General features: G+C 47.0%; 1 protein-coding gene across 2 annotated transcripts; it reads right to left on the bottom strand.

Moving 5' to 3' along the window:
• Positions 1 to 220: 220 nt before the first annotated feature.
• Trib2 (tribbles pseudokinase 2) lies at positions 221 to 24,522 on the bottom strand. 2 transcript variants are annotated; one of them, XM_020184460.2, is made up of 3 exons: positions 22,890 to 24,522; positions 17,989 to 18,281; positions 221 to 2,536 (listed from the first exon to the last, which is right to left on the bottom strand). In XM_020184460.2, exons 1-3 carry the CDS (start codon positions 23,157 to 23,159, stop codon positions 2,068 to 2,070), a joined length of 1,032 nt encoding a protein of 343 aa, XP_020040049.1. In that variant the 5' UTR covers positions 23,160 to 24,522; the 3' UTR covers positions 221 to 2,067. The 2 variants fall into 2 exon arrangements, with proteins under 2 accessions (XP_020040049.1, XP_073905300.1); XM_074049199.1 differs by lacking the exon at positions 22,890 to 24,522 and adding an exon at positions 19,409 to 20,139.
• Between the last annotated feature and the right edge of the window lie 764 nt (positions 24,523 to 25,286).

Raw genomic sequence — 25,286 nt, 5'->3', positions numbered from 1 at the left:
AGAAAGGGATGAGGGAGAACAATGGAGGGGGTGAATCTAATTAAGCTATATTGTAAGCACATATATAAATGTCACAATGTATCCTGATGTTCAACTATTGTGTGCTAATAAAAAAATAGTGATCATGGTTCACCTATATACCTAAGGACATGTGTAACTTCCTGGTTAATGTTTGGTGGCCACAAACCAGTTAGCAGAAAATCATTTCCCAGACCTCGGATTTTAGTTAAATACGCACAATTTTATTGATTGAAGAGATTAGGACAAAAACATTAAACCAAATACAGGACAAAGCACCAGAGGCCACAGATTCCCCTCCATGCACGTCACCAATCTTTCCTCCTACCAGGTACTTAAAAAATAGGGAGAGGGAAGGAAAAAAGTCCTTCTCACCACAGCACCATCTTCAGAGTGTAAAACCCCTCTCTCCTCTGTCTGAATCTTCCATTATTAAAATAGAATCAAGGGCAAATCCATGGTCGCCTTGTCTCCTGATTATGAATGGGGAAGCCGCCCTCCTGGGGACAGGGATTCCTGCTGAGCAGGTATGAAGCATCCAAGAGTCTGCACACACATGCCACGTACTATAATGAAGCACAGATTCAAGTCACATTTACATACTAGAGTCCACGTGTTACCTACCCAAAAAACAGGACCATTTCACAAAACATATACAGGCAGTAAAATTCCAACAACTGAGGTACTGGAAACACAAGTATTTATGCCAAAAGAGTTCTGTATCATACAGCAATAGAAAAGCCGTAATAAAAAACATTTTGCCACTCGAAATCAAATAAAGCTATCTAGAAAAGCCAAATAAAAGTTATTTCAGGGACAGAAATACTCAAACAAGAAAAAAAATTATAAATGTTAACTACAGCATGTAACATGTCATCCCAAGTCGACCCGTAATTGAAGTACTGGCTTAATACATCACAATGTGACATTTTCCTTAATAAATAGAAGAGTTCTTGAAAACACAAAGGTGCGTATTGGGATAGAGAGCTGTTTGTATTTATATCATCTTAGCTTTCAGCTTATTATCAAACCAGAGGGCCTTCCAAGCCAAAACCTCATTCTTCATAAAGAAAACTAACTAGCTGCCCTGTATTTTATACATGTGAGACAACCTGCTTGGTTGCACTAGTTTCCCATAAAACAAAGACAAAATGTTTAGTTGAGATCAGAGTGTTGCAAAAGCATCAGACTCCAGAAGCTTCCTGCCCACTTTGGCGCCGCTACCATCTGTACAAAGAGGAATGCCTCATCGTTCAAAAGAACAAAAAGAAGTTGGATTTCTCTTTCCCTTTCTTCTTCCCCTTTCGACTACCATAGTGCTAATGCATCTGAAGTTTGACTAATACCTTCCTGCCACAAACCAACAGATGTGAAGCACAAGAGCCAGTTAAGGAAGAGTTTTCCCCTTCAGGGAGCAAAGCATTAGCCAGGATATTAAATAGTTTATTTAGAAGAAATGAGTTGAAGAGAGTGATTAAGAGACACCAACTGGACTTTTGCTATCTTTTAGTTTAGCACCCAGGTTTCAGGTCAGTCTGTGCGCACCAAATTATTTAAATGAATTCCATTATCATCACATAGGTGGTTGGCTTGTTTTAAAAAAAAAAAAAAAAAGTCTTCAGCCAATTGTTCCTTCCCCAAATCATAACAAGAAGTTAAATGCTAACAGTGCAATGCCAAGATGTGTGTTTGAGGCAGAGAGTTTGATTCTATCAAGATCTGCAACTATCTAACAAAATGAAAAGTGGGGTAGGTGGAAGCGGCCCAACTAGCAACAGGGGAAGGGGTCTCCCAGGCTGCACCTGGGAAGAGAAGCTGGGGGGGAGCTCCCACCCACCATCTGACCCCAACCCCTATCCCACATCTCTTGCCCCTCCCCATGCTACAGGTTTAGTTAGCTCCTTGAAGGTTTTCCTCCTCTGAACCAAGAAACGTGTGAGTGCAAGTGTCTGTCTTGCTGCCCGGCCAGGCTATATGTGTCCTGGAAGAACTCCTTTCTGGGGCCCTCTCTCGCTCCTGGTACCTGCTAAGTCTCTGTGGGCCACGAGCTCAGTTAAAGAAAGGGTCCAAGTTCTCTTCCATGTTGACATCTGGCACCAGCTGGTCAGATACTTCCTTAGCACCATATCCCGAATTGGAGACGCTAAAATCTGTAGAAAACCAAGGATGGTCCAGAATCTCCTGCGAGGTCAGCCTCTCCGAGGGCTCCCGTCGGAGAATGCTTCTGATGAGGCACTTGGCCTTGGGCGACAGAGTCTCTGGAATGTTGAACTGGCCACGACGGATCTTGCTGAACAGGGAACTCGGCTCAATGTCATGGAAAGGGTAGCGCCCCACCAACATGGTGTACAGCATCACTCCCAGGCTCCACACGTCCGCTGCCTTGCCCGAGTAGCTGCCATTGGTGTTCAAGATTTCTGGGCTGACGTATGCCGGGCAGCCATGCTTGTCAGAGAGAGAGTCATCGTCTCCCCGGAGGATGTAAGCATCTTCCAGGCTCTCCAGCTTGACCCGAGTCCTGCAAGGAAGAGAGGAAGATGTGAGCGCCCAAAGGCGATGGAAGGTACAGTCACCCTGTCATTGTAGCCAAAAGACCCTTCATTCATTCACATGACCAGCCCTATGTGCTTTACTGAGCACCTCTGTCTTTAAGACACTATTCCAGAGCTAAGGACACACAAGAGACAGACTGACAAAATCTTTTCATGAAGCTGTACTGGGGAATTCAAGCAAGTCTTCAACAACAAAGCAAACCATAAACAACATTACAAGTGTCCTTACATTAGCAATGAAGGAACAAAAGAGTAAGTCATTTTCTCAAAATCATTATAGCAAGATAGGCTTCATGGGACTTGAACTCAGATTCATTTATTTATTGGCAGTACTGGTGTACGACCTCAAAGCCTTATACTTGTCACATGAAACATGCCCCCAGCCTCTTCATTTATTTTCCAGAATAGGGTCTCATGTTTTTTTTTTTCTGGGGCCGTCCTCAGACTGATTCTCCTACCTACACTTCCCACATAGCTGGGGTGACAGATGCATCCCACCTCACCCAGATCATTTGTTCAGATGGGGGCTTCCTAACTTTTTGCCCAGGCTCGTCTGGAACCTTGATCCTCCCCATCTGCCTGTCAGCTGGGATTACAAAGGCATGAGCCACTGTGTCTATCCTTGAACTAAGATCTAACCAATTGAGAAGCACATATGAGTAGCTCTACCACTTCTTGGTGACAGAAGACCACCCACCTGACCTCGCTGCATTTGGGCCTCACCAGTGGTTTTTGTTAGGCATGTAGGACTTTACTGTTCTATTTTATGTTAGGATAACAAGGCTCAGTGAATTGAGTAACATTCCCAAAGTCTTTAGGCTGGGAAATAGAGAGGATGTGACCCCATAAGCTGCTCCTAGGCCAACCCTGTTGCTGGGTGCCAGCCGCTTCACTTTTGGACACAAGCATTGGCAATGAAGGTCCCAGCAGGAGCTAGCTCCCTACCTCCTAGTTTTTCTGAGGCTGACACCCTTTTACCAAGTCTATCTTTCAAGGATTTCCTGCTTAAGTTGTCACCTGTCCTCCCTGTCACAATCCCAAGGGCTGGTGATTGCCCTGCCTCTAATCATGTGGCTGAAGCTTGCACACCTGCCTGTGCCACCCATCTGTGACTCTGATTCCTCAAGTATGTGAGGGGCGAAGGGTAAGTACCTGACAGCAGCGGCATGATCCCAATGTCCTTCTCAAACTAGTCACCCTATCTCCAACTGTCTTCCTGCCATTTACGAACTACTGGGGTCAACCCCTGGAATGGGGATGTCTCTGGAAGCGCTGGGGAAAAGAGGCGGACAAATCCTACATTGAACTCCCAGACCCTGGCACCCAGCAAGACTGGGTCACCACTGATTATAAAATAAATAAAGCTGTGTTCACTAAATACCTTTGGAAATAAGTTGACCTCTTAACATTCATCATATCTAATTTACTGCATTAGAAGTTGAGGACCAGAATGGTGAATGGCTTGTGCAAGGCTCCACTTGAACTTGAAAGTAACAGGATTATCCTCAACCAGCATCCCAGCTCTCAGCCCAGGCTTCTCTCCTTGGCCTGAGTGCCTCCTGAGGATTCCTGCTTTCCTGTCATATAGTTCTTTGGGAATAAAGTTAAATATTACTAAGTTAAACTTCCAGTACCCAAAACTGAAATCCTTCCTTCATCTTCCTGCTGGAGTACTGCCCTACACAGTTGCTGGTTCTCAAGCCACACAAACTTTGTTAACTGCAACCCACCACATCCACAAAAGCCTGTTACAAAGATGGCACGGGGTAGGGAGGAGGTAATAAGGAACCCTCTAGAGAGAGCTATAAGGCCCCCCAACATTTACATCACCAGTCCCTTCATCTCAGAAGCACACATCGCATGTAGGCCTCTACCCTGTGTTATGGAGCTCGATTAGTACAGCAAGAAAGAGCATGGGGACAATCATGGTGGTCCCCAGTCAGAGCTGGAGACCAAGTGCATGTTCTGCTGGTTCTCTTCCCCTTTTGCCTACAGGTCTCAGCCTTACAAAGTGATCTGAACATCCACTAACAGTCCTAGAAGGGAGGAAAAGCACTCAAAGCAGGATTGCTGGGACTCTCTGGCAAAAGCTTTGTGAAATGCTGCACTGCTTCTAAGACATCACAGGTGGATTTTAGGAACTCCAAGAATCAGGAGTGGCTGTTTGCCTAGACTCATTTCCACTGACGAGGGAGAGGCATCTGTGGTCACAGTAAATAGTGCCAGGCAAGGAGATGGGAGGAGGGCTTCCAGGCGGCTAATAAGTCACTCAACCTCTGCTTTTCAATCTTAAAGAGGAGACCCGAGAAGACAGTTTTCATGTCTTAGTCAACATGATAAAATATGTATCAAGTATAATTTAGCATCGTTAACCATTTTTAAGTGTACAGTTAGTGAACTAGCTTGATATACATCCACGTGGTCATGGAGCCATTTGGACAGGGCGGTCTTAAGTGTCTCTGCCAGGTTTAACATTCTGGGATTCTGTAACATACAGCAATATGTCTTTTTCTTTTCTGTTTGCTCACCCATATTCTATTATCATCCACAGTATCCATGTTCTTCTCCTGTCCTCCACAGCTAATGCTCTACAAAAACAGGAAGCATCTACTGTGTTAATCTGGAATTGAGCTGATTAAAAACAAATCTTTCTTCCTCCAGCTTCTAATCTAAAGTGGCAGCAGCACTGATCCACCAGCCTCACCAGATGTTCCAAGATGGATGGAGGGAAGTGGGTAAAAGCCAAGGGTTGAGAGAAGGAGAAAGAGAGGGAGGGGATTGTGTACTTCAGGCCCAAGGGGGTTCTCTTATCAGCTTCCCTCCCCTGCCTCACCCTTCAGCTCTTGCCTGGCTCACACCAAACTCTTCACCCCAATCTCTCTGCCTTAGCAGCAGAATAGCTATGGGAAGGACTATAACCATGAAAGAAATAGAAGTCCTAAGTGCCCCACCTGTGTGACAAGGTTGTTCATGGAACAATCCCAAGTCCTATAACCAATATATTCAGGCTTGGGGTCGGGTTCCTCTGCCAAAACCCTCCAGGTGTGTCAGCTCATTCACATGGAAATCAATATCCTCATATGACCCCCATTTATGTCCCTTCACTATCTCCATATTAGTCCATTTGCTGCTCCTCAAAGGGCACTATTTGGCTGCAGTCCCTCTAGTGGCTTTTGCCTGTGCTGTCCCAATGCTCAAAGTGTTCTTTCCCATCTATACACAGTTCACAAGCATCATGTAGGAGGCCTTGCCTGTGCACCCCACGTAAAGCAGTACCCCACCCATCATCTGCCCCTACAATGATGCTCATTGCTGTTGACACAGATTTGCACTCAGTGCTCTGTAAATGATTCTGTGGTCATTTCTGGGAATCCCTTCTTTCTCACTTCCAGGAGCTCATAAGCACATGGCTGAATTCACTATGGATGCAGTGAGCAACACATGTGTCAATGCTAGACCTGTGACACCTAGACACACACCTGGCATCGAGCAGATGCTCACGCAACAGTTAAAGGGACAGGCATATGGTAAGTCTTGGAGCGTTGGTGTTCTGACCTCGAGAGGATCAACAGCCTCTGCTCTGCCTACCTGGCCAAGGTCGCATGAAAGTCGAGAGGGAGATTAAGAAGGATACCCAGTTACCTGTTGGGTGAGGGGAAATGGGTAAGGTTTCAAGGACTGGAACTCTCCCTGGTTTTGTCAGGGACAAAGACTCCACCTTCAGCTATTTATGCTAAGCCAAATTTGCAACCTACTTCCTCTGGGTCTTAACTGTAGATGCAACTCCATGCAAAGCTCCTGACCCCTCATACCAGAGGCCCTCTCTACATCACAAATGAGGAATTTAGGACTTAGCCAAGGACCCCATCTTGTCAATTAATGTTTCCCAAGTGGAGTCTGCCTCCTCCTTAGCTCAAGACAAGGGCTTAGACTGTGCAAATATCAAATGAATTCAAGAATGGAGAAAGAAGACAATGCCCCATGCTGCTAATGCTCAGCTGTCCTTGGGCTGATCTACAGACACTTTACTCTCCTTCTGTGGAGAGGTGGGGATTGCAGTGATGGGGAGCTGGGTGGCCTTGTTTCATTGGGTTCCGCATGGACTGCAACAGAGCAGCTACAGGGGTCAGGGCAGCTTGAGGGCAAAGCGTGTGCTGAAAAAACAGCCCCAAGTTCAAGTTAAAAATTACAAAGTACCAAGTGTCAAACATCGTCTATATACCTGAGGCGTGCCAGGCATTTACATATGATATATGAGATAATTTTCTAAGACAGGCATTGGAGTCCTCCAGGTGGACCAGAAGCGTGAGGCCCAGAGAGGCAGAAGAGGAAACTGGTATAGCAGGCAAGAATAACAAAAATTGGGTGCTCACCCTTCTCAGGCTGGCCCCTACCTGCCCATGCAGTACGTGTGCAAATGACACCCAGGTTACTCAGTGGATAAGGCTCTATCCAAATGGGCAGCACCTATGTACCCTGGCCAGATCGAACCAGCTTGAGGCAGGAGCGAGTCCCTTGCAGGAGCATCTGCATCGCAGACAGGGCAGAGCAGGAAAGAGAAGTCTGCAGAAAGGAAGGGAAGGAAATGCAGTCCTTGCAGGCTATCCTTTGACCCTGCCTCCTCGGAACATCCTGAACTTGTTTATATCACCCGTAAGGAAGGGTCGAGGCAGTGGGTCTGGATTCCATCTCTAAACGCTGGCCTACAAGGATACACACCATGTCAGGGAGCAGAAGGAAGTCAGGCAGGCAGCAAGGCTTCCAGTTCTAGTGCCTGAGGACTTGCTGTGTAACTGTTGGGCAGCTGCTGAAGACCTCTGAGCCTTGGCTCCCTCCCCTGGGAGACAGGGCTGCTGTCACTACTCATAGGACTGCATGGGGCAGGCAGAGCAAGGCACCGTCACAGACAGAAATGAACAGTTTTACAACTTCTGCTGTCCCCTCAACAGTCTGGGGATGATGCATTTCCCAGGCAAAGGAATCAATTTCCATAAAAATCAACAGAAGCATCTGTGGACCTAGTCATTCAAATGTCTCACTAATCACTCAGGCATTCAAAAGACATTCGTGGAGTCTTTATTCCATTTCAGCTCCCAAACTAGGCACTAGGGACAAATCCATATAAGTAAAGCAACACCCATCCTCTCAGTTTTTGTGAGGATTGAATCAGAGAATGCAAGAATGAGTTCTGTGAGAGCCTAGCATAACATGTGAGAAAATGGTGGCAACTATATGGTTCCTATTATTAAAATGATGCCCCCATCCTCAACCCTAGAGCCTGGCACGGAAGGCAGAGATGGAACATCAAATGGGAGCCCCAGGCAAGTGGAAGTACTCAAATGCTGTGACCATGCTCCTTCCTGGCCTGAGACAATCTTGGCTAAGCCCTGCATCTCATCCAGTTCCTGACTGAGCTTATCAGGATGTGCTCTGAGGACAGGGTGAAACTAGAGATGGTCTATGAAGAAGATTCCCAAAAGTGACATGGGGGGAGAGGGCAGGGACTGTGGAAACTGAAAAGCTGTAAATGGCAGTGGTTATCTTCTCTAGCAGAGACATCTCCGCATGAGGCAGGAGCCCGAAGCAGGCTGCATTTGGCCAGAGAAGCCAAATCCCTGCATGCCTTCTGCAGTCTGTCCCTGGCATGAGAAGGGAACAGCCTGCTTTGCTTTCAGCCTGCTGAATGAACACGGCTCACATGTGGGCAGCCTGTGTACTCAATGGCAGGCAGCCTGACGCCAGATCTTGTGTCACAGATCCTAATGCCAGGTGAGGAAGCTAGAACCAGCAGAATGTGGTTCCTCTCCAGGCTTCTGGGGGAGCAGCAAGGGTCACCCTCAAAGCACCAATCCCCTCACCTATTCCCAGGACAGGCTTACAAGCTTCCAGAGTCACTGTGTCCAACCAGCAATGTGATTAGTCTCCCTTCCCTAAAACCAGAACAAATAGTTCCAGGGCATGAAAAGGACTCTTCTATGTTCAAAATTCCTGGTTTTATTTTCCTTTCATTCCTATATAGCATCTTAATTACCATGATCAAGATTCTACTACCAACGGCAGCAAGAATGTATTAAGAATTTACTGCATGCTAGGATTTTTACAGCCTACATTTTTAGTTCTCAAATCAAAAGTGAAAGATAAAGATGAGGATATATGCATACTTCCTAACAAATAAGGAAGCCAACGTACAGAAGAGTAAAACATCCTAAGCTATACATAGGCCAACTGAAGATGCTGAGATCTAAACTGATGTCAGTAGAATTCTAACATAATTGTCTTCTCCAAATACATCCTGGCTTGACGATCAGAGGACTACTTAGTGTCAAAGATAGAGACTTTCCAAGGGTGATCCTGAGTAGATGGAGACACCTGAAGCCAGGTTGACTCAGCACCAGATCACAGAAGAAACTGTTACATACAGTAACTACTTGCTATAACCCTTGATACAGACAGAGCTGGCTGGACCTGCCCACTTACTATATGAAGAAAGCTGAGGTACAGAAAGCAGATGTGACTTGACCAAGGCTGTAAGTCAAGTGAGGGCAGAGCAGCAATTCAGATCCAGGTTGCTACTGCTAATCTTCTCCATCCTCAGTAGCAAAAAATGGCCTCCATAGCAAACCACACTTTGTTTTGAAACCTTTATGCATTACCCTGGACTCTTGGCAGGAAGAGAGGAGGATAGGGTGGGCCAGGTTGAGCTGGGAGTTCAGCCAAAGTGGGCCTGGCAGGGACAGGAAGTCCAGTGGCCTGAGGTCAATGATAGCCAGAGAAGTCATTGAAGGCCATTAGGCCCGGCATCCAGGCAAATTAAGGGTCAAGGGAAAAGGTCATTTGCAGCCAGGTCTGACCTTGCTCTGCCTATTACTGAAAATGTTCTCTTGGCGACTAGTACAGCTGTACAGGCAAAAGTCCCACTAAGGCAAGTGATAGAGGGTGCCCGGAAAAAGAACTGTTTCCTGCCATAGGAAGCATTCCACAGACTTAGCAGCCCCTACTGAAACTGAACGAGTCACTAAACTATGCCAAGCAACCTGTCCCTCATTTAATCCTTGGTTTCATGTGTATGTAGATTTTCCCAACAGTTATCTCTGACAGCCAACTCTGCTCCAGGTCCTGGGCATTTCACAGAACCCACCCAACTCCTGCCAAGTGGCTTACAAGGGAGCAGGGAGGCAACAGGTAAATCAGTCAGGGAAAACCTTCAAGATGGAGGAAGAGACATCTGTAAGGAGGGGGACACCAACAGAGGAGAGAAATAGCCAGTTCTACAGGGTGGAATATTCTCTCATCACCTTAAAACCGCACAACCTGGGCAGGGTATGTTTTCACACTGATCTGATATAAAGACCACTGCAGAAACCCTTCCTTGAAGCCCAGAGAGATGAAGGACCTGCCAGGAAATAGCATCGTCGGGATGAGAAACCCAACCTGAGTCAAACACTCAGGTGTTTGCTACAACACCCCTGGACCAACCACAATGGAGCCCCTAATGTTATGGATGCTCTTCTGCCTCATCACAGCCACTGAAGCAACAGGCATAGCCATTCCATCTGGCACCCCTGTTCGTTCCCCAGGAAGACCCCACGCAAGTGACTCCTGTTGCCATGGAAACAGATGGGGAAACCCAAGCAAGGAGACAATACTGTGCTGATCAGAATGCTCATCAATCCTCCACTGACCAGTAGCTCCCCAAGGATCCCTCCTCCCCTAGATCTATTGACTGGCGTCTCAGAAAAGCCTCCCAGGCTCAATGCTGGCAGGAGCACCCAGGGGTGTTGCTGCTACATTACTTGGGCTAATTCAAGGTCTGGAAAGTTCCTCTCCAGGCCCAAAAGGGGTGAGATCAAACCTCAAGGAATGACATGAGCACATGTGTCCCTGCATTCACTGGATCAGACCAGGATGCTCTACCTGGGCAGGCAGCCCAAAACCAGGGCTCACCCCAGATGGCTTAGGCACATGCTAAACAAGTCCAGGGATCCAGAACTTCTGGTCCTGCTCTTGATTGTGCTACTGACATGTTTGGGACCTTGGGTAAAGGCCTTCCCCTCCTAGTAGATTTCTTCATCTGTAAACACAAAAGGGATGATTTACACTCTCCTGCTAACCACTTCACCTCTTAGGACCACTTCCATGGTCGTTTCAAGCTGTATCACCCCCAAATCAAGCCCAGGTCCATCCTTCACACATACTTCCAGAATCACCAACCTAATCCTGTCCCTGCCCTCTAGAAAAACCCATCATTGACTCTTCCAAGGCTTCAGGTCAAGTTCAAAGGTCAGGAAAATATATCCAGTGCCCTAGCCCTTTTGGTCTCATTGCTGCCTCTCCCAGCTCACCCTCCAGTAGTTCTTCTCTCCTGGAAGGTGGCTCCTTTCTGCCTCTTGGCTTTGCTCACTCTGGACCTTCCCCTTCACCACAAGGTCAGACCAAACTGGAGCAGGTACCCATCGCCATGAAGTTAGATATCATTCTTCACACCTCTCTGCCACTAGAATTGTGACTTAACTGTCCCACTGCATCGACCACCAGCATGGACTCTCCTGTACTGATTCTTGTACCACCAGCATCTAGCACTATAGGAAGTGCTTAATAATTATCTGCAAGATAGCATAACTCCCGTATCTAAGATGCCCCTTCTATAGCTCCAACATTCTATTAAGGGTTCAGAGTCTATCTGTATCTGTATTCTATCTAAGAACAGCAATGCCTAGAGCCCAAAAAATTTCAAGCAGGTTAAGACTATTCCACCACTTAGACAAAATATTAAGAGTCCTAGGGGAAGGACATTTACAATGTGTTTATAACCCACTGTCTTCCACCTCCAATACAGTGAGGGATCTTTCTTACAATATTCACAGCTCTAGGGTATGGAGGTATTCATACATCTGTTTCATCAATTGCCACTCTTTTACTGAGTACCTACAATGCTAAGTCCTCTGCAAGGCATGAGGAACAGGAAGATAAATGGACTCCATCTTACAGTTCTCTGAAAAACAAAATAAAACCTATAAAGTAGAAAAACAGGGCACCTGTCAATGGTGTCCTGTCTGTGGAGCTGGTTACTTGTAGCTCTGTCCATATATGTTGTGACTGCTCAGAAAATGGAGTACCAAGTTTAATGAAGACTCCAGCTAGCCAGTCCACCTGGTGCACACTTGTTGCCGATCTGTGTGAGAAAATTTCCTCTAAGCGTTAGACAAAAGAGCTATTTTACCTGGTGTCCACCTGGAGGTTTGTACCCGGTGTTTAAAAGCTTTGGCTCTGAAGCCAGCTATCCTGCACAAAAAGCCCAGGTCTAGTGTTAATTGGCTGAGTGACACTGGCCCTCAATTTCCACATTTGTAAACTGATGATAACAAGAACAACTTATTCATTGGGCTTAAACTGGTTAATTTAAATAGAGAAGTGGAATAGAAGAAGTTAATTGGTTAATTTAAATACTGGAGGTAGAGTCTGTAGGTAGGCTTAGATATTACTTCACTGACCTATAGGTCCTGTGAGAGCATTTTCTGTCTCATTTAGTACTGCAGTGTCTCCAGTGTCTAGAATAGTGCCTGGCACACAGAAGATGCTTAATAAATGCTCCTTGCATGAATAAATGCATCTATAAATTATTAGGTTATGAGTTTCAAAACCACCAGACAATGGTCAAAATTAGTAATGACAGTTACATTTCTAAGAACTTGTAATGCACCAGTCGCAATGCTGGACACTTTCATACTCATCTCCAAATGCCTTCAGAGAAGAGAAGCTGGGGTCATAGAGCTAAGTAGAGGAATCAGAAATCTTACCACTGTTCCCTTCTGGTTTACTCAGGGCTCCAGACTAACGAATCAGCTGATTGACTAAGTCTGAGTAGTAAACAGCCGGGTCAGAAATCCTGCTGAAGGTTAGCCATGATTTCACTTACTTCTAAGCACAGAGCCCTGGCTGGGGAAGACTGGTCCCCTCTCACTGTGATTAGCAAAGCCCTTCCTAAATAAAGTTACAGCTTGGCTTAAACTCTTAAAAAAGTCTTAAGTAGATGTCACTTAGGCATAAATCATCAACTCAAAAAGGCAGTGATGGGTTAATTTCTCACTTGATGAGCAACTTTGAAAACAGCTTCCTTTGCAAAGGTATCTCCATGGGGATTCGTAAGTTTCCTGGGCTCCCATTCCAGGCAACAACCTACATTTAAATGATCTGTATTTATCCCTGCCTCTCTCATCCTGTCATTAGAATCCAATCTGCGCTGCTCCTACTCAAAAAAGGAAATCTTCATTTATTCAACAAATAACAATACCCTCCTGCCCCCGCCCCCTGCCATGTTCTAGTAGCAGTGAGTGAATGAGACTGCCTCTGTCCCAGGAAACTTCTAAGCCAGCAGGGTCAGGGAACATGGACAGCCTAGTGATGTATCCATGGACCATTAGACCATCAAAACAGAGTTGAAGCTGAGACACACAGGCAAAGGGCTGCTCTGGGAAGGGGCCACTGACCCACCCCAAGGAGCATGGAGGGGGAAACCTTGCCCAAGGGTTGTCAAGGCCAAAAGTACAGTCAGTCTACATAAACAGGGAAATTTCTCAGGAGTTCTGTCTCCTCCAAAGCAAAAAAAATAAAAAAAAGGTAAGGTACTTAACTAAAACAAAGAGTACCTACAACTTGAAAAACACATGAACACTATTAATGAAAGAAAAGCTGAGTCTGGTCAGCTACTATTTTGTTAGGTACTGAAACTTCAATGGAAGAGGAGGAAGTGAAGATCTAAAGAAAGAGCCAACACAGGTAGCAACACCTGAAAAGGAATGAGGAGGCACAGAAGGTACTTATTATACCATAAACCCCAGGCCTCGGAGTTCCTGCAGCAGGTCCCAGCTCCCATTCTGCAGAAGCAAGCTGTGCTTCCACTCAGAAGAGGAAATGAAACCTGCCACATTAAGAGATAAGGATCTTTCAACCAAAGAAGAAACATGTAAAGAGGCGTGTTTCTCACTTCACATGAGGCATTTCTGTGCAAGGAAATGTCAACACTGATCTAAGACTGGGAGTAGAGCAGGGGGGTGGCAACAAGCCTTGTCCCAGGAGAGAAATACAGCTGGTCAACACCACGCTGGAGTCATTGACTGCAGGAACAGTGCTCCGCTGCTTTCCTTAGGCAGCCTAGGGTGCCCTGGCATAAAGGGCTCAAGACACTGAGTGTGGAAGAGGCTAAGGTTGGCAGGAGCTGCCACTTCCGGAGGCTGATTATGTGCACCAAGCATTGGGTTTACGTGTGCTAATACCTTTAATTCCATGCCTTGCTATTTTCACTTTGCAGACGAGACAATCTGGGCATGGAGGTTGGGTAACTTGTCAAGGTTAAATTTCCTAACAAGTGCAGGATCAGAGATCGGAATTCAGATAGCAATTCTCACTCTCTGCAAAGTAACAGGCCTTCGCCTAAGGCCAGGCTGTTCCTTGAGGCCCAAATCGAAACACAGGTCCTCTATGAACAGAATGACTGCCTGTTGTTGGGGGCAGATATAGCAGATCACCACACTAACACAGCATGGAAAGAGAAGCTAGAGGGTACCAGGAAACCCCTTTGGGGACATGGGCATATTTTGTGCCTTCTTATCAGATTCAGGGCCCCTCCTGCAGGGTCCCTGCTGCTCACACAGACCATTGCAGATTTGCTGCAGGAACTTTGGATGCAAAAGGTTTGCCTAGGGCAAGCACAATGGTGACTAAAGATTCACTTCCTCAAAATGCCAATGTGTCCTGAGATTTTTTTCCATTGAGGAGTGTGTTAAAGAAGGGAAGGGAGACTACCTTGCAGAAACATCCAGGGGCCTGCAGACATCTGCTCGACCTTCTAGCCTTTCTGTGCCTCAGGTTTCACACCAGATGCACTTGACTTGAGAGTCACCCTTTTTGCACTGATATAGTGACTAACATTAAACATTAACAACAAAAAAAAGGAGGCTGTGCTCTAAATGTGAACCCCTACATACGAAGGGCTCCACTCTTTATAGGAAAACCTACCAAAGAGAGTGACTTCATCATGGTACTGTTTTTTTTTTTCAATGACTCCAGGCACAGCTGTCACTTAATGACAACCTGCTCTGCACATGAATCTGCACGTGAATCACAGAATCAACTGTTAATGTTCACATGACCTTCCAGGGATGCTATGAATATTTCAACCTTGAGGACACTGCAGCTCAGAAACATTAAATGACTTATCCAAGAACAGGTAGCTAACAAATGGTGGAGCCAGAATCTAAATCTAAAACCTTAATCAAAGTAAAGGAGAATCTGAGCTGTATGTTGCTGATTCAGCACAGCTGTAGAAGGCACACTGGCATTGGGTGTGAACATGATCTTGGGTGTCACCTGAGTATAATGTTTGCAAATCTAGCTGGGAAATTGAACTCAGAGCTCTGACAGTTCCCTCTGTGCAGTATGAGATGGTGCCACTGGAGTCTATGTATATGGAATCAGCTCATAGGCAGTCTTGCTCTGCACCCAGTGAGGCTCAGTCAATGCCTTCACCTTACCTTCCATCACTCTCAAGATCGGGAAGAACAGGAAGCACACCCTTAAAAGAAGACTGATGTGAAAGTGAGGTGTCTGGTCTCCCAGAGCTTAATGAAGCACAAACTTCCAAGAGGCTGCAGTGCATTTTTCATTTTTAAGAAGGATAGGAAAACAGTTTTCAAAACTCTTTCAGATTTCAGCCATTGTTCCCCATGCTTTTGATGTTGTCAGAACAGCAGGAAGAACATGCCACAGTTGGGATGGGAGGTAAAAGCAACCAGCACCCAGACCCAATGAGATCTGAGGACCTCTACCCCTGGCTTCACACTCTATCCCCTCAGGAAATGCTGGCTACCTGTTGCATGCTAGCCACTCCACGGGTCAAATAGCAAGAGATTTTGCTGTGAAACTTGACATAGCCAGGAGACAGAGAGGGAGAAATATGTTTCAGCAACAAACCAGAAGTTTTACATTTTGTACTGAACATTATTAAACAAAACAATAAAAACAGCTAGTAGGTACTACTGCCCTTTCACAAAAACTTAATAGTTGGGTGAGAAAATAAAAAGTTCCTATAAGTTACTGATGAGAGCATTTAGACTATTGTAAATGCTGAACACAGAATTGACCTTCGCAGAGCTTCCCAGATAGACACTTGTCCTATTCTGGAATGAAGTCCCCTGAGACCTCAACATGGTGTGAGGCAAAAAGAAAAAGCACTGCAGAGCCAAATGGTTGCATGGGGACCTGAGACATCCAAACTACTCACACTCACTTCACAAAGAGACACTCGCTATGGGGTGCTATCCCCAAACATGCCACCCTGGCAGTGGCTGACGCTTGGAGATGTTTCAACAGGCAGGACCCTGTGGGAGAGACCAGGGCACTGGGCTGCTCACACCCTCTGGCAGGTGAATGAATTTCTTGAGAGCTGAGCTGACTAGCAGGGAATCTTACCTTCCTTTCCTTTCTTGGAGTAACTGAGATTTCACCACTCTGCTTTTGGCTAGCAAATGCACATGCCAGCCCTCTCCTCTCCAACTGTAGAGAGGATAAAATAAGCTAAACTATAATCGTAGAGCCAGTAGTCAACAAAATATTACCTCTTATTTTTGAAGGTGAAGTTATTAAATTTCGAAGAAAAGTGGAACACAGAAGGGCAAGGAGAATACCTTTGTCAGCATTCTGCTGACATTCAAAGAACATAGACCCGAATATTATAAGGAAAAGAAAAGAACTTGGAGCCAATGTAATGGAGCCATGGCCACATAGGGATGAGAAAGGTGAGGCCAGGCTGGGGTGGGAGCAACATTACTCAAGACAAAACCAGGGTAAGGACCTGAGTTTTCAGGACACAAGGGCAGAAGCACCTGAACTGCAGAAGAGTAAAGGTAAGTGCCTCCCACACTAATCTTAGGAGAGCTCCCCCTTTGCTTTGTTAATAAAACCAAAGCATCACGATCAAAGGCCAGGACATTAGCTGCCACAGTTGCCAAGGATCCCTCTGTGGGTAAAAATATGGAAAAATAACAAACTTCTGTAGATCCAGGAAGCCCAGAAGCCCTTTGCACGTTGTATACGCAGCTGGATTATAAACACCCATGAAATTATTCCATTTGGCCTAAGTAACAACAGGCCCTTTTCCCTTGCTAATCCCCAAATGCTTGCCAGGCATTAAGTTCCCAATTAGTTCAAACCATGGAGATTTACAAAACACATAGACACACATCACTATATCTAGCTCATTTGATGCCACTGGATTTCTATAAGCAATATATTGAAAATATCACAGGCCACTGAGCTTGATGGCAAAGGAACTGGAAGGCAGAAAGATCTGACCACTAGCTCTGTTCCAGGCACACAGAAGGTACTGAAGAAAAGTTTGCAGAGTGAGTGAATGAATGAAGTGTCCTGGCTCCACCATCAGATGGTCCTAGCTGAGAACTTTGATGGCTTTGTGACTATGGGTCCTCTACTTCACAGACCCCCTTTTCCAGCAGGGGATGAGGATGACCAAGGCAGCCATAAGAATCCATGAGCTCAGGTAAGTAAAGCTTCCTCAATAATTCTTGGAGCAATGAGTATAAATTTGTTGCCTCCATCCCTCTAAAAAAAGCACCTTCTTAAAAAGTAGCTCAATCACAGTCAGCCGGAAGAGAAAGCAGGGCCCCAGCAGAATGAAGGTGTTAATCACAGAGTCATCATTGGAACCCAGAAGCTCAATGTCAAGTGCAGCTGTCTCCTGAGATGACCACGATCTTCCCCATGGTGCAACTTCCTTACTTAGAAGGCCAATCCTACCTATACTGCCCTCTTCCCATAATATAGTCCTCTTCCAAGCCTTAGTTTCTATCAAACCTTTCTTAGCCCTTTGAGGACTTCTAGTTGGAACTAATATGCCCTCACCCCAGTTCTCACAGGACCCAGACTTACTTCTAGGTAAAGCCTATAACACCTCCTTTCTGGGTCTGGTCAGTATCTAATTCATCTTGATATTCACAGTATAATGAACTATGATTCATACATAATATATGCCCAGGAAACAGCTGTTAAAGAAGTGAATGAATTATAAACAACTGATTCTAGACAATTCTGATGGTATAGAATCTTCAAAATCCTGCCCTAGTGACATAGAAAATGGCATACTGGTGAGCGGCCACCTTCAGAGTTCATGACACCAATCCACAAACCTTCCCCAGGGCACAGCACCTGTCCTTTGGACATGTGATGACACATATGGAGTAATGGTTACTTATTTTCCAAGAGCACCTACACATTGAAATAGTCTCCTGTTTGTCCTCCCACCTGGACAAGAGGCAGCAAAAAGTGCTCCTTCCAGTCTCTCACATGCCAGGCCAGGACCAGCCTTCATAGCACGTGTGTCTGCACCTGACTAAGCCTCACTTACCTCTCCTCATCCTTAAAGATGAATTTCCTCAACTTGAGGTCACGCAGCACCAGCCCCCCGTCGTGGCAGTGGGCCACGGCTGAGGCGATCTGGTAGAACAGTCTGGCTGCCTCTTCCTCCCTCAGCTTCTTGCAGGTACGGACGAAGGAGTGCATGTCTCCATAGCTCCGCTCAAAGAACACATAGGCTTTGGTCTCCCCCAGGAGGATTTCCGTGATTTGGTTGATGTTGCTGTGGGCAGACAGGCAAAAGCACGGGGCCAGGGACTCCTGGTAGCAGCTGATCTCAAACACCTAGGACAGGATTAACAAGAGCTGAGTTAGACACTCCTCCTACAAATCTATGGCAGAATGTGGATACCTCCCATAGGCTTGCGTTCATGAGATAACAGAGAGCATTCGGACTCAGACCCACTACCAGCTGTGCAGTATTGAACAAGTCTTTAAACCTCGCTGAGCCTCCAAGTCCTCAATATGTACAATGGACAAATGAAACCTGACTTACAGTGGAGGGAGAAGCCTGTGAGAAAATGAAGGTACTATACAAATGGTAAATTTTATTCTTCCCTGTAGCCCAATTCCCTATTTACAGAGTAAGGCAAAATCAGACAGTGACAGACCCCTAAGAAACATAGACAACACTACCGTCAAATAAAGGAACAAAAGGCACACCAACGAGCTCTACATAACTTATTAGCAATTAATACATTAAATATCTAGATTTTACCTAACAGCTCTCTAAATTTAAGGCATTCATTTCACAGATGTGGAAACTGAGGCTCAGAGACCAAGCCCAAATTCCTGCCCCCCAGTGGCAGAGCTAGGTATAAGACTCAGCCCTTCTCAACAGGGAAGCAGGCTGGCTTATTTCTTCCCTCCACAGACATCTAAGTCAATGAAGCAGTTATGCAATGATTTTCTATGAATCAGAATTAGCCTGTGAAACGCCACCTCACCATTGCTTAAAAAGAAAGTGCACCATCAATACCTTTTGAAACAGATCTAAGAGAAATTAACCCTACAGAGAGCTCTTGATTGGAAAGGAGCACTTTCGTTCATTTCAAGCTCTGTACTGAATCAGAGCGCTCAGACTTGTAATCCCAGCATGCAGGAGGCAGAGGCAGGAGGATCAAGAGTTGAAGACAAACCTGGGCTACACAGGGAGACCCTGTTTCAATAAAAATCAAAAAAGAAAAAAAAGGAATACCAGTGCCTGAGGTTTGGAATGTGGTTTATCTTGCTTTCCAGAAATGTGGGTAAGAACTGCCTATGGGGGTGTGCACCGGCAAAGGGGCACTCTGCTAGCAATTCATGGGTACAAAGTCACTGAGCTTTCCAAATCGCCTGTCAGTGAGACATACTTCCTGTGGTCATCATTTTGCATTGTGGCAGGAAAAAAGCTGGAAAAGAAAATCACTGACCTGGCCTGGCCTGGCCTCCTTCATCCTGACTGGGCCACCTCTAATTTGGATGGGACCTCTCTCCTTCTTCATGAAATAAACACAGGACACAGATTCTGTAATCCCTCCCGGATCCCTCCCACTAGGGAATCTGATAAAAGCTCTGTCGCCAGACAAGGACCGTTCTCAAACGCATGCACAATACAAGATTCTCTGGAAGAGATCCCTAGGCCTTCTGAAGCCCATTCAGGAACACAGCCTGCAATTTAAGAATCCAGGAGTTCAGTTACTCTAAGCATTAAAAAAAAAAAAAAAATCTGTGAGTCAAACAGAGACGATGAGCACCTCAAGGGGGCTGGTGCTAACTGGGGCTGAGGAAGCAAAGTTAACAGTAACGTTGTGAATGAACCATAATGAGGCATCTGAGGAAAGCAGCACAGCTGCTGCCACTACACCCTAGAATTTAAGAATGAATACTTCACCCTCTCCAGAGACCACAAATCACACCCTGATACTGTCACATGATGACCTCAGAGCAGTGACCTCAGAGGCCTGTTCAATTAGGAACCTGAAATGCTTGAGTCAACTTTAACACCCAGTCTGCAGGCAGCAGAACGGGGCAGGCCTTGGAAATTTCATAGAGGAATAAATGCTTTGCCGTGGTGAATGTCAGCAGGCTGCCTTATATGATGAGCATGACTGACCTGCTCTGAAGCACTAGGCTGTGCATTCTGTCACCAGAGCCTACATTTATGATTATTTATAAAATAACTTCCTGTTTCCAGTTGCCTTTAAAAAAAATAAAATAAAAGGTGCCTTTGGTTCAGTCTATTATCCTGCCCCAATGCTGAAACACCAAATGAACAAAGAATTAAATTAAAAAAAGAAATCAAACCCATTCATGAGCGCTTCAAAATGTAGACATACCCTTTGTGGAAGAGACCAAATTCCAAGATGGTGGACAGAGAATGAAAAATAAAAGAGGTACTTAGGTTTTCCCAAATGGGAAGGAACTAAACTTTTATTAGTAGATTTAACAGGCATTTATGGGCTTGGATTGGTATTTAAACCATCACCTTCAAGAGTAAAATCAAGCCACAAGTCTGGTTGCCAGCTTTTTTTAAATGTTTAATTTGGAGTCTTAGTTATATAAGGTGACAGTTCAGATAAGGCACTCAGATTAGGGTACGTTTAATAACGTTTGCAAAAAAAAAAAAATGACCATTCTGCCAAGATAATAATTATGTCAGTCTGCACAGTAGCTACCAGCATTTCTGTGAAAACGATACAGCTAAAGACCCCCCAAGGTCCTTCCTTCATTTGCTTAGCCAAAGTAGCACATGGAGACAATAAACAGGCTGGATTATTTTGTTTAAATGCCTCTGGAATCTCTCTCTCCCGAAAGCAGTGTCTTATGCATCTCTCTATTCAGCCCTTTATATTAAGCAGCATTTTTATATTTGATCTGCTTTTGCAGACTTTTTTTCCTTGGGCCAACATAAAGGTAGGAAACAGGAACCCTATTCTAAGACATCAAAAGCAACTTGACTCAATGTGTAGATTTCAGTGAGCCTTGAAGTAAGCTAAAGCCAGCAATGTTTCAGGGCAGTTCATAGAAGCAGCCTTAAAAAACTCATTTGGAGCTTCCTAGGATATACACAGCTATGCTTGCAGAAGAAGTCATCCATATCACCTCTGGCAAGGAGGCAGGAAAACAGAAGCTGCTGTGTCTTAAAGGGATGACCTCTGTCAAGCAGAACAATGATACTGCACTTAATCCACTTGCAGCCACACTGTAATTGGTGAGGGGCTGATTCACTCTTTGCAATAACTAAACCAGCAGATTAAGTACAGTTTTAGGCCAGAGAGCAAGCCTGCAAATGCCACTGTAAGGTCAGCCCACAGTGAAATATGTCTTGAAGGATCTGAAGGGAGAAAGAAAGAGCAGAGGCCAGAGTCATCTTGATTTTAAACAAAGAAATAATAGCAAGATGCTCCTGGAGAATTTGGCTGCAGTCTCTTTACTTAAAAGCATCTACAGCCTTTGAAAAATATTAAAATTCTGTACTGGAGTTGAGCAAAAGGAGGGAAAATGCGCACTGCTGGGAACTGTGCACATTTTATAGGAGAGTGGCAGCTCTGTGGAACTCATTCATCTTAAAGGATGACTGTCCTATTGTGCAACCTTGCAGGACTTCTGAGAATCCAATCCCACTCTGAGTTGCCTACTGAATTTTGGTTAACTGGGCATAGCCGCTCTGGTCTCAGTAACTTGGAAAAGATGCAAAATACCAAATGCTCAGTATATGCAAAAAGCAATTCCGACTTCCCCTAAAGTCTGAACTGAACAATCAATCACAAAACTGACCTGACATCTCCACTAACCCAGTTTTTGCAGTGAAACACTCCAATCCAGTATGATCTGAGGCTATTCCACAACCCAGTCTGTGGTTCTAACACTGCTGTGCACAGCACCCATTTCAAAGGCAGCATGGATCCCTTCTCCCCCTGCCCCCAAAAGAAATTGTGAGCAAATCTAAAATTAAGTGACAAGGAATTCTTGACCTATACCCAATTCTGTGCTCTATTGTAGTCTTTTTTTTTTTTTTGCAACAATTCCCCTCCTCATCCCCTTTCTTGTGCCCTGTGAGTGCACACAAAGACACACAGACACGTACACAAAAACCAAGCCACTGTTCAGGGTAACCGAAGTGTCCACCTCCATATTAGCACTGGAGACTCCCAACCTTACAGGCAAAGGTGTGTTGAGGGGGAGGGGAAGTAGGAATTGGCGGAAGGAGGACCTGCAGGCAGAGAGTCTAGAGATGAGAAGGCACCAAGACAAGAAAGACCCAGAGGATTCACTGTTCACCCAAAGGTGCACTGGTGGCCCGCTCCCACCCTAGCCCTCCTTTCCAAGCTCCAGGCAGAAGAAAGGTCTTTGTAAACTCCTTCCCGGTGCTGGGCCCCAGGACCTAACCAGAGGGGACACCTCTGTGTGTGTCTTTTAAAGGGCACCTTCGGAACAAAGGTTTAACACCTGCACGCTGCTAAGAACAATGGCTGCTAAAGGAACCAAGTCATCAGCTCTTAAAAACGCGCGGGGGATTCCCTAGTTCCTTGGGAGGGGAGGGGGCTCGACCTAGAGCGAAATCCCCTGGGCAGCAGGACCCCGCCGCGCGCACGGGAGCTCCACCAGCCTCGAGGAGCACGCGTGTCGGGACCCCTCGCCGTCCCGCCGCCCGCCCCGCCCGGGTGCTCCCCAAAACGCCCCCGCCGCAACCCGCCCCATTGTCTCAAACGATCTAAAAACTTCGCAACTAGTGGAACAAGGACACACAAATAAACAAACCCACTTAACAAGGCCACAGATAATTATGCTGTGAATCTCCCTCCCTTAGACTCGAGGGCTCAGCGACCTCCCGCCCCCTCAGGCCCTTTGCAAAGGGCCGAGAAACCTTTTCAAAAGACAAAAAGCACAAGCAAACGCCGGGCTCCTTACCTTACACACCAGCTCCTCGCCACTGTGCAGATGCACAGCACGAAAAACGTGGTCTCCCTCCAGAGGTTCCAACAATAAGTATTTCCCGATGCAAGAAACGCAATGCGACAAGTTCGGAGTCTCGGGCGGGCTCGGGGAGCCAAGGTTCGGGCTGAAACTCTGGCTGGGCTCGGCGGACCTTATGGACGACAACTCTTCGAAATCCTGGGTTTTGTTCCGCGATCTCCCATATCTCGCTATTGTGATGGGGGTAGACCTGTGTATGTTCATGAGTGTGAGGATCGCACACGACAAAAAAAAAAAAAAAAAAAAAAACCCTGCTGGAGAGATGAGTCGCGGACGAGTGCGGCTGCAGGCGCCTCGATGCCACGGATTTAAAAAGGGAACGAGACGGGAGGGGATGGGCGGGGGGCTACGTGGAGAAAGAGTTAGAAGCCCCCAGATGGGCGGGCGCCGCTGGGCACCTCGTCTGCTCCAAGCCCGACTCCCGGGGGTGCTCGGTCTGCAGGCAATCGGGTCCTTTTGTTACCCCAAAGCAGCCAGCGAGGAGCAGAATCCCCGCACTTTTTAGTTTCTCAGTCTCTCTTTTCCCAACGTGGATCTAGATGAGTAACCGGACTGCTAAGGTGGGGAGCTGCGGCGCCGGGTTCCCCGAGCGATCCCCAGGCAGCCTTCTGAGCCGCAGACGGGGCGGAGGAGCCCTGCTGTAGTTTGTGCGGTCTTCTGGGAGCGCACGGCGGCGGCTCGGTCTCCACGCGTTAAGAAACCAAACAAAAAGAAAAAGGAAATAAGCACGGGTCTACCGGCTCGCGACACACGGCAACCAGAATCCGCGCTGCACCCCCTTTTTTGGTGGAAAGGGTGGGGGGCGTGGAAGGAGGGGTGCCGGAGAGGGCAGTTACCTACGTTTTAACTGTAGATGGCGTCTGAGGCTTTTCCAAGATCGCAAGAGCTCTCCAAAAATTAAACACAAAAAAAGAAAAATAGCAAGGGAGCATTTAACTTGGAGCGGTCCGCGCTGCCAACAAAAGATTGCAAAAACTGGGCAGAGTTGCGGCGCGGGCCGGGCGCAGGTACCGCGACAAAGCCCAGGGCTTGGCCCGCGCGCGCAGCTCAGCACTGGCTCATACTGTCGCCGCTCGCTCGCGTTCGGAATCTTCCTCCGAAAGAAGCAAGAAGTGCGTTCGGGGACCTGGGCAGATCAATGGTCCCCGATTTCCCCGGCACAAGCTTCCGGGGGGTCCTGCGGGTGCTGGAAGGGGATGCTTCCCCGGCCCTGCAAACCCGCGACGTTCCTTTTCCACGGGAGAACTGATCTTGTCTTGGAATAATTTGCAATCACTCCGTCTCCCCCTGCCCTGAACCCAAATTGCCCGGCGGGGGTTTGTTTAGGAGAAAAAAATTGACGGCTTTTCTTCTTCTTTTATTTTTTTCCTTGCCACCCAGAGGTAAGAGAGGACTGTGTATTTAAAATTTAAAGGGGATGGCCGACGGTGTCCAAGGCCAATCCCAGCGCTCAGCACGCCCGCAGCTCCTGGCGAGGCGGTATTAATAGTTACTTACGTGGCCGGGGATCTCGGAGCGAGCGGGGCTGTGTGCGCGTGTGTGCGCGCGCGCGCGCGCCTGGCTCGCACTCGGTCTCCCCATTCAATGTCACCGACACATTTCCACGGAGTCCCCGCCCCCCCAACCGCACCCGCGACTGGCTCGGCCCGGAGCAAGGCCCCGCCCCGCCCCCGCCCGGGCCCCTGTCATTGAACCGGGCGCCCATCAATCAGTCTCTCTGCTGCCAGTCCGCGGACGGCTTCCCGCGCCAGTCGGCGGCGCGGGCGGTCGCCACTGCCATTGCAGCTCCCGGCCGGGGGCGCCGGCGCTGGCCTCGCCCCTGGTTGGCGGGGTTCGGAGAGGTAAACACAGTGCGATATCCTTCCGCGGCTCGGGGCACTGCTGCACGCCTGGCTATACTGCGAGCCCTGTTAAAGGACGGCTGTGGAGGTGCAGACGCGGGGGTATCGATTCCTCACCCCAACCCCAGCCCGGCCGCGTCAGGTCTACTTCTTCAGACCCAGCTCGTGCTTTTCCCCCCAAAGCCAGGCAGGCGTCCTCGGAGCACCAGGGCCTCTGCTCAGAGCTTGCACTGCGCGAGCGGCTTTCCTCTTTCTGAAGAATGTGCTTCCATTAGTATCGCTGCCTGGAGTTTCCAGAATTCGTTTCGTTATATCTCTCCAAGGACTCCCCTCGTTTAAACAGAAATCTATTGCTGCCTTTTAGTAGCTATCATCGCCCGCCCACCCCCAGCGTGGGCTTCCAGTATTTTCAGCATCTTTTTGACTCAGAACAAACTTAATCGGTGATCCTTTCCTCTCCGAGCAGGGTCCAGAGGGCCTTGGAGGCTGG

Source organism: Castor canadensis, chromosome 12 (assembly GCF_047511655.1).
Source record: "Castor canadensis chromosome 12, mCasCan1.hap1v2, whole genome shotgun sequence".
In the NCBI taxonomy this organism is placed as follows: domain Eukaryota; kingdom Metazoa; phylum Chordata; class Mammalia; order Rodentia; family Castoridae; genus Castor; species Castor canadensis.
The sequence above is the reverse complement of the archived record's forward strand: the minus strand, read 5'-3'. Positions and strand labels throughout refer to the sequence as shown.

Coding starts and splice junctions, on each gene's coding strand:
- Trib2 (XM_020184460.2), bottom strand. CDS start 23,159: ATGAACATACACAGGTCTACCCCCATCACAATAGCGAGATATGGGAGA. Junction 18,282..22,889: donor GCGAGGAGCTGGTGTGTAAG/GTAAGGAGCCCG, acceptor ATCCTGTCCTAG/GTGTTTGAGATCAGCTGCTA. Junction 2,537..17,988: donor ATCTTTAAGGATGAGGAGAG/GTAAGTGAGGCT, acceptor TCTTCCTTGCAG/GACTCGGGTCAAGCTGGAGA.